Source organism: Sinocyclocheilus anshuiensis, unplaced genomic scaffold (assembly GCF_001515605.1).
Source record: "Sinocyclocheilus anshuiensis isolate Anshui unplaced genomic scaffold, SAMN03320099.WGS_v1.1 scaffold106, whole genome shotgun sequence".
Lineage (NCBI taxonomy): Eukaryota > Metazoa > Chordata > Actinopteri > Cypriniformes > Cyprinidae > Sinocyclocheilus > Sinocyclocheilus anshuiensis.
The window spans coordinates 596,319-606,201 of NW_015542347.1; the positions used below are offsets into that span (position 1 = coordinate 596,319).

General features: G+C 42.1%; 1 protein-coding gene across 1 annotated transcript in view; it reads left to right on the forward strand.

Annotated features, from left to right (window-relative positions):
* The window catches only part of LOC107691421 (sickle tail protein homolog), a 102,244-nt gene that overhangs the window by 63,918 nt on the left and 28,443 nt on the right, over window positions 1-9,883 (forward strand). Inside the window, exons 3-4 of the mRNA XM_016490008.1 lie at window positions 3,809-4,013; window positions 8,100-8,298. Coding sequence (XP_016345494.1) covers window positions 3,809-4,013; window positions 8,100-8,298 — 404 coding nt within the window. The remainder of the gene's footprint in view (window positions 1-3,808; window positions 4,014-8,099; window positions 8,299-9,883) is intronic.

The window sequence follows — 9,883 nt, forward strand, 5'->3', positions numbered from 1 at the left end:
AAATAGAAATCTTTTGTAACATTATAATCTTTTTGATCAATTTAAAGCATCCTTGCTAAATAAAAGTATTATAAATAAAGTAAATTTGCAACGCTAAATAAAATTTCTATAATTTCCAGAATGGGCGGGGCATCTGGCTTTATAAGCAGGCGTTCGCCACAGGATTCTCAGATTACTTCGACTGAAGCGACGACTGAGTCGTGCAGCTACATAGCATGGCTAGCAACGCAGTACTCGTTCCCGTATCTCAGGGAACCGAGGTTACATTAGTAACCGAGTACGTTCCCTTTCGATACTACACTTGTACTGCGTCTTGCTAGACGCATATGGGAACACAGTACAATCACGCCGTGCTAATGTAGTGGACGACTAAAAGTATAAAACTTCCATAAGCAAGCAATGCCCATAGAGAAGTTAACAACAACCCAAGGCTTAGACGGGCTGAGCTTCCCAAGGTCACAGCCGGCCTGGTTAATCGTTCCAGAGTACTCCTGTAACTTCGACACCCAGGGGTCGAGAGCTAACAGGTGAACTAATGCCAGAGAGCTTGAGCGTGATACGACCAAGGGCTCTCTGCCAGATCTGTTTATGCAGAGCATGTCACTTCAAGCGGAAAGGACCCTGGCCTGCAAGGCCGGGACTTCCAGGTTATAAAACCTTGCGAATGTGGACGGCGAGGCCCAGCCGGCCGCCTCACAAATATCCACAATGGACACACCACTGGACCATGTCCACGACGAAGCGGAGAGCGCCTGCAGGTCCCCTATTCGCTTTACTGATGCCAGTGCTAGAAGCAGAGCAGTCTTCAGCGATAGCGACCGAATGTTGACAGACTGTAGCAGCTCGAAAGCGGGGCCATTCAGGGCCCTCAGCACAGTGGGCAGATCCCATGAAGGGACGGTAGGGGGACGAGGCGGAAGTATGAGGGTCTTTGCCACGGTTTAGACACCAAGCGGAAAAAAAAGACCACTGTAGAGGCGTCTCGTTTAAAAAGCCTCCGAAATTGTGTTTAAGACTCGCTCTGGGAGGCTCGAAGGCTCCCGTCAAGCGGCCAGAGGTGCAGGGCCCATAGGTCGGGCCGAGGATGCCATATTGTCCCGTTCGCTTTAGCGAGATCTGACCCCGTCCTCTTCCTGTCTCGCAGATCAGGATGGTGCCTGAGGCGCCGGGTCCAACGCAATCTTGGGTCGGGGTCCTTGGCGCTTAGGAAGAGGGTAGCATTTGGCCGAGCGAGAGCATCCCCGCGTCTGCTGCGCTTTAACGGGCTGAACGGCGGGGGCGGCAGGTGCTGGTTTTGCGGGCTGCTGAGTCGGCTACTTAGGGCGAGCAGAGGCAGCAGCGGAGCTGGAGCGCTTAGGCAGGAAATGTTGCATAGCCTGGGACGATTTCTGTGCCTCCGTGAAGATCTCAGCGAATCCTTCGACCGCCGGGCGGAAAATACCTTTGAGAGAGACTGGAGCATCGAGGAAGGGGATCTTATCCGCGTCTTTGATCTCTGTCAGCGTCAGCCACAAATGGCGCTCGAGCACCACAAGGCTGGCCATCAATCTCCTGATCGCCTGGGCAGTGGTCTTGGTGGCGCGCAGAGCCAGGTCGGTTGCGCTCCTCAGATCCCTGAGGGTTGCGGGGTCCAGGCCAGACTCATTGGAGGATGCGAGGATCTTGGCCTGGAAGACCTGGAGGACCGCCATTGAATGAAGCGCCGAAGCCGCCTGTCCAACTGAAGTGTAGGCGCGCGCGTCCAGCGAGAGCTGAAGTGGTCCTACACGGCTTGGATGGGTGAGCGGCCTTTGCTCTTTAGCCGATGGCCGTGGGCATGCAGAGATGCGCAGCCACTGACTCATCTAGAGGAGGTGGCTTATCGTACCCTTTTTCTTCAGCGCCGTCGATGGAAGTGAGGGCGGATGAAGAAGCAGTACGGAGGCGGGGGGGCTCTGGCGGACAGCACTCTAAACCCAGCTCTTCAACCGCTTTGGAGAGGATACGGATAAGCTCTACATCCATCCCGTCTTTGGTGGCGCGGGGTGCGGATGATGGCGAGGGGGTGGGGTCATTCACCGAGCCCAACAGCTCCTCTGCATCCGATGCTGCCAATGACATGCTGTTATCAAGCAGCTCGTCCTCTCTTCCCCCAAATGAGACCAGGTTGCTCGCACCAGCAGAGGTACGCTGATCAGACTGGGAGAAAAGGACGGGAGAATACTCTCTCTGGGGCAAGAGCGAGGCACGCGGGATCTGGGCCGACGTGGGCTTGCTCGCAGCCAGTCACTCGAGCCCTCTGCCCCGCTGTTTTTTCCTCACAGGTCCCTGGCAGGAAGAAAATGGGGGTGCACGGGGGCGGAGTCGCTCTCTGAAAAGAAAGTGATCCGTGAGCGGAGAGAGGCGAGACTGAAGTTCTCGCAATGGGAACAAATAGCTCCCGTGAGTGCAGCTTCCGCATGGGATTTCCCCAAGCAGGAAACGCACTCCGTGTGGCCGTCATCGGCGTGCAGGGGAGACCCGCACGAACCGCAGTAACGGCGTGGCATTTGCAACAATGCCAAGGTCTTTTAGTAGCTCTTTTAGTATCACTGGATGGCGGCAGGGGAAACGGACCGGAACTGCTGCGTCGCTGAAGTGGCGGAGAATCAGGTTAGCTGTGCTGAGAGGTCCCGATTCCAGCTGCGAAGGCGTGTCAATGGCGAGCGGCTTCGGATCAGCTTGAAGATGTAGAGTCGTCGCTGAAGGAGAAGAAATCTGAGAATCCTGTGGCAAACGCCCGCTTATATAGCCAGATGTGCCGCCCATTCTGGCGGGCTTTGGCGGGCTTCGTCGCCATAGGCTCGTGCAGCTCCGCTGCCTAGCCATTGGTTCGTTTTTAATACACTGCACTGAACCAATGGCCGTGCAGTTTCACTGCATGAATGAAAAGAAAAAAGGCTTTATGCATCTAGCAAGATGCAGTACGAGTGTAGTATCGAAAGGGAACTAGCGGTTTCCCTGGTAACGGCTGTAATCTAAGCAGCTCCGCTCATGAACGCTACTTTATCAGATAAAAATAAAAATATGTCATCGAAACTTTTCTGAAGACAGTCCTTTCCCTTCAGAGATTCATTCATATAAAACACAATGTGCATTGCTCATGTTTATTTAACGAAATCAAATGCCACAAATAAATCAATGTATGGGAAACACTGGTAATATCGAAATATTGGAAATGTGTTTAAAAATCATATCACCGTTATTGAAAAAAATTATATCGTGATACATATTGATATTGAATTATTGTCCAGCCCTAATATCATCAAATCATCTGGTCATCTTAATCTGGTAGAATCTAGTTTTCCAGCTGAGATGACAAAAATGGCTTTATCAAGCTGGTTCTTTCTATAGTAGACCACTTAAACCAGCTATAAACCACCTCCCATTTCTTAAACAACAGTGGTATGATCTAGTTTTTCAAGCAGAAAAGACAAAAATGCCTTTGACCACCTACCACATCCCAAAAACAGTCTACCATGTCCTAAAACAGACAAAAATGGCTTTATTAAGCAGGTTAATGCTGGTAGACCACTTTAAAACCAGCTACATGTTCTAAAAAACCAGCCTGACCATCTTAATCTGGTATGATCTGTCAAAATGTCTTTATCAAGCTGGCTTGTGCTAGTAGACCGCTTTGAACCAACCACTGTCCTAAAAACAGCCGTAACATCTTAAGTTGGTATGATCTGTTTGCCAGAGAAGCCAAAGATGGTTTTGAGGAATTGCTCTAATGATGTGTCATCAAATCCAGCATGTTATCTGAACTTTTATTTTCTTTTTTCTACAGAGCCGAGGCTCTAAGCAGAGTGTGGCGTGTTTGAGTCCAGTGCCTGTGTTTGTGGATCAGGTGGAGCACGGCTCACTGGTCTCTCTAGATGCTCTGGAGGTCATGTCTGAGTGCGACATGCCCATCGCCTTCACCCGAGGCTCCCGGTCTCGAGCCAGTCTGCCCGTGGTCCGCTCTACCAACCAGACCAAGGATCGCTCACTAGGTATACACATTGATATGCACATACTAAATTATATGTAAATACTAGGGGTGTAACGGTTCATAAAATTCATGGTTCAGTTCGATACGGCACAGTGGTGTCACGGTTCTGTACGGTTTAGGTACCTTTTCAAAAAGGGGGGTGGGGTGGGGGTAATTGCTTACTTCAGAAATTAATATATATAATTGCTTATGTTGGAAGTAATATGTTTTAAACCACGAAGGCGAGCCAGTGGATATCACATAAGCAACGTGCAAACTAATGCCAGTGAACGTCTTAATCTCAGTCAATTCACTATGCAGAAAGCGAATGTAAAAACGGAATGACGGAGCTTTTAGCATCTGACGCCGAATAATTGATGTTTTTGACAATATCTGGCTATCGTCGATACAAGATCGTCGTCTTTCGACGCAACCCAGCAAGGGGAAGTTATCGTGGGGCTGTCCGCTACACCACTGGGCAGACAGCACATTGCCTGTTACGTCATTTGGGCTGCCTTGTTGAGCGCAGTGGCACTGAGAACATTATATTTCACTCTTTAAGCTCTTTTATTTTCCAAATGTAATAGGATTAGTCCAACGAATCGTTCGGTTTGTAATGCGTACCGAACCGAAAGCCTCGTACCGAACGGTTCATTTCGAATACGTGTATCGTTACACCCCCAGTAAATACACGTTACAAATATAGCAACCATGCAGACCTATTAGATTTATTAAATCTATATTCATTCATTCATTCATTCATTCAACTGCAGTTGAGGAAAAAATTGGGGGGGAAAAAACACAATTACATTTTTTCACCCAAATCGTGCAGCCCTACAACTAGCTAAATAAAAACTATACAATACACATACAATATGTTTTCCCCATTTAATTCAAACTGACAAAGGTTGCGGGGCCTGTCAAATTGTATTAATGATGGGTGTTCGATTTCTGCGGAAATCCGCTGAGCTTTCTGTGAAGTTCTGGGGGTCTGTGAATGAGTGATCTCGCACTGCTGCTTTACTTATTTCCCGTCTGCTGCTAAATGATTTAGTTGCAGAGTTAAAGCATCTGTGGAAGTGTGTTTACTTAAGTTTGTCTGTCTGTCTCTTGTATTTAAGTTCAATGTCATAACAGCGAATTCGGCTCTGTCATTACCGCTTCATGTAATGGAAATATACGAGGCTCCAGAGCTGAAATTCATAGCCTGTACTTAACAACGCACAGGCATATATTACGGCACAGACTCATGCTTGTGGACACACACAGAAACACACGGAAATAGGACTCTTTTGCCAACATACAGACACACATATAGTACACTATCACACTCTGTATTCTCCCTACATCCAGATAGAATGACGGTCAAACACACACAGGCCTTGAAATGGGAGCCTTCTCTGGCTGCTCAACTCTGATTGGTTGGTTTAAACAAGGACCAGATGGAAAGACCGTTATGGGGAGAAATTGTGTGTTCACTCAGACTATTCCCTCAAAATTAATCTGAGAAGATAGATATAGACAGACCTGCAGAGAGAAACTAGATGTTGTTTAATCAGGAAGGAACACAAAGGCAAGGAGACGTGCATCTATTAGAGAGATTCAGCGTCGACCCGATTGCTGTAAGTCATCATTCATCTAGTTCAGCGCCAGCGATATTTAGTTTCAGTCGCTGTTGAGAGATGTCGTCTTAGGTTTGTTTAAGACCTTCTTTTGAAGTATAGGTTCTGGAAGTAAAAAGTTTATTTATTTATCCTTTACAGAAATTTATTTGTAACAAAAACTTTTTGTAATTTTGTAATTAACTTCAAATATGTCATATTTTATTCAGCTGCATGTTGACGTTTAGCCAGTAGTTTAATATTGTACCATTTATATTTGTTTACATCATTCGCAGTGCACCATGGGGTGTGCAGTTCATGACTTTGTATAAGATGTTAAGTATGCAATCTTGTAATTATTAATTATTTTTCTCATTTTCAAATGCATTTTGGATTCAAATCAAAGTTGGACATTCATTTCAAAGCTGTTTGTTGTTATTATTTGTTTATCCTTTTTTATTGTTGGATAAAACTATTAAACGTCATTTTTTGGTATTTAAAATAACGCTGAAACTAAAAAATATATAAATATTAGATTAAAAACATAAATGAAAATGAGAAATGTTGCTTTGGTAACTAATTGAAATAAAATGTAAGTTTAAGCTGAACTACTAAAATTAGTATTACTGAAATAAAAGGAAACTAAAGCTAAGTAGAAATATAAAAAAATAAAAATGGCAAAAGAACATAACAAAAATGCTAAAAATTTAACTAAAATTAAATCTGAAAATATAAAAAATAAAAGCTAAATTAAAAATATGAATAAATAGTATAATAGTATATAAATAATACTAAAATAACACTGATCCTTATGGAGAAAATGAACAGAAAAAATACTTTTCTGTAATTTCTTAAAAGATGGGAGGTTACTGAAAAGGTTGTCTTCAGTTGGACAACGAGACAGTGGGATGATATAAGAATACATTTGTAATTAGAATGAATTACATTTTTCCACAGTAAACAGTATGAATAGATGATTGAAATGTCTCATGTGGTTGTATTAAAATTCATACAATTAGAAGCTTTTGCTTCTGAGGGTTGTCGAGTTTGGCTGAGAGTGTTTGTATGTGATTGTGATGAAAGCAGTCATTCAGATGTGGCTTGGCATTTTGCCCAAGGTGCTCGTCTGAATTATATGCTGTTGATTGTTTGATGCTCGGTAATTAGTTATTAATGCTGGTCATTAGAGTGAAATTGTAGGGTAGCGTTTCAGAAACTGTTCCAAACCAAAGTGAGTTGAATGAAGAAACCGCACTGAATGAAAAAAGTGTGTCTAAAATAGTGGGAAACATTTGGGATCTCACAATTTGATTTGATTCATGAAGTCACAATTCATTCTCAATTCCGATATATAGAAAATCCTTATTTTTTGGTCTTTGCAAACTGAGTGACAACAATTATGATATTATCGCACATCCATTTTCAAATGTTTTCACTGAGCTGCATTCATCGCTTCAACACTTCATGTGGTTTATATAGCCAGAATTCATAAAGTACAAAAATAGATCTGCTTTTCTTTACTAGGGTATAAATATCCAACATGCTTTCTTTAGTCAACATGCAGATCTGGTTTGGCTACATGAATGATTTTACAGAGTGGAAATGTAGCATTTGAAGGAGTGAAAGTTACATGCATGCAGTGAGCGAGAACCGTCGTCTCGTTTCTGTGTCTGGTTTCTGTTTGATTGACAGTTTCGTAGTAACCACTGGAGGTTTGCAGACTGGTTTTCCAGACATCAACACAGCCTGTTTACAAGTACAGCAAACGCTCACATTCTCATTTATTCAGGAGTTGATGCAATTATATGGGAGTTTGTTGGAGTCAATTTTCTCAACTTCTTTTTTGTGATCTCTCTTACTTTTTGAGTGATTTTTTTTGTCTAAAACACTATCTTTTGTTCAAAATCACCATCTATCTATCTATCTATCTATCTATCTATCTATCTATCTATCTATCTATCTATCTGTCTCTCTCTGTCTGTCTGTCTGTCGAATTAACTAATGTTTTATAATACACATTTCACATATATGCATTTATATAGTCCCTTGTGAACAAGTGACAAACATAAAACTCCCTCCATCCATCTATCCCAGAACATTCTGCCACACCCTACTGCTCTCTCTCTCACCCACATGCTCTTCCCACCAGATTTTACACACCCACACCCACAACTGGGTGGATCCCTCATAGAGTATCATGGAGGAAGAGATAATTGGCTAATCGATATGTACAAATGCATGATGCATCAGTGCCATATCAGATATCATCTGATATTACGGGTGTTAAATTGTCTTAACACTATTAAAAGTCATTTTAGCATTTTTCATACCGTACATGATGCCTAAACTCATGTAAAAAGATTTTAAAAGATTGATTTTAGTTTTAAGTGTTGTTTTTAATTTATTACAAAATACTACAGAATTTTAGTTGCATAGTTGCAAGTAGCTGCTCGAATAATGCCTTGAACTTTTCTCACCGTTTCTTCTCTGTTTTTTTTTTTTTTCAGGGGTGTTGTATCTGCAGTATGGAGATGACACAAAGCAGATACGCATGCCTAATGAGATAACAAGTGTAGATACAATCAGAGCTCTGTTCGTTAGTGCCTTCCCTCATCAGCTCAACATGAAAATGCTGGAGTCACCCAGCACCGCCATCTATGTGAAAGACGAGACCAGGAACGTGTACTACGAGCTCACTGATGTCAGGTGAGTGTGTGTGCATGAGCTTCAGCCTCCTTAAAGTTTGAACAGCTTACTATCTTCCTTCCTCATTCCACATGGCCTGCTTCCTCTAGTTCTGTGACATCACTTAACATAGGAAGTGACCTTCTTCAAAGTCCAAGTGCACCTCTGTTTCTTTTTCTATTGCTTTTTCCTTGAGAACCAACTCAGTAATTGAATCTCACGTGCATTGGTTTTACAGGAAATGTGCATTTGTTAAAGTGTTGAAAATTAATGAAAACTCATACATACTCACCCTTATGTTCTGCTTGTGGAATATAAAATTAGATGTTTAGCAGAATGTTCATGCTGCTTTTTTCCAAATTAAAAGATAAAACAATAAAATAAGCCTAAATGTGTCATGAAAGTAGTCCATACGACTGCATTATATTCCAAATCTTCTGTCATATGATAGCTTTATGTGAGGAACACACTGAAATTTAAGCTTTATTTGCTGAAAATGCTGTCTGCCGTGGCTTTCAAATCTTATTTGTGATACTAAGACTTATTATGGGTTTGAACAGCATGACAGTGAATACATGATGGCAGACTTTTCATTTTGTGGGAGAGTTATTATCTTATATGGAACTATAGATGCGAAAATCTTTAGTAATATTTTTTTTGAAACAGTCTAGACTGTAAATAAGACACCCTAGCTCACATACACATGAACAGAACATTATATTTAGATTTCATTTGAAACAAATTGCTGTCTCATACTTTAAAATACCTCACAGCATTTGTTTCTCTGACTTTAAACCAATAAACCTGACTGTCTATCATACATCACCCACCAGCACAGCTAATGTTAACATAACACTTATGTCACACTTCAAACAAACACTCCCACATATTTTCACTCCCACATTCTCTGGTCTTTCGTCTTTCCCTCCACCCTCAGTCTACAAACACTTGTGTGTCCATTGCTTTCCTTCCCGTATCTCTCTACCTATTTACAGAATTATGAATAAACCACAACACATTCTCAGTTAGGAATCACATTTGAAAGACCCCATGTAATGAGAGCTGGAGTTTTGTGACTTTTAGTCCATTGCTAGTATACTGCTAAAAGTTGACAAAATTATACACTACTGCTCAAAATGTTTTTGAAAGAAGTCTTATTCTCACCAAGGCTGCATTTATTTGATCAAAATACAATAAAAACAGTAATGTTGTGAAATATTACAATTTAAATAACTATTTTCCATGCAAATATATTTTAAAATGCAATTTATTCCTGTGATGGCAAAGCAAAACTTTCAGCAGCCATTTCTCCAGGCTTCAGCGTCACATGATCCTTCAGAAATCATTCTAATATGCTGATTTGTTGCTTATGAAACCAGTGGCGTTTCGTGGGTTTTAAAATAGAGGAGGCACACGCATTGGTCTGGGGATCCCTGCCGATTAATATTATTATTTGCTTAACCACTTTAAAATGACTTTTTTGTTGCTTTTAGTCAGAAAACACCTCATACAGCATATCATTTCACTTACCTGGCCTATAACTTGAAGCAAACGTCCATCCCTTCTTAAAAGTCTGTGTTAAAAGAGAGCTGCCTGTTGTGCCATT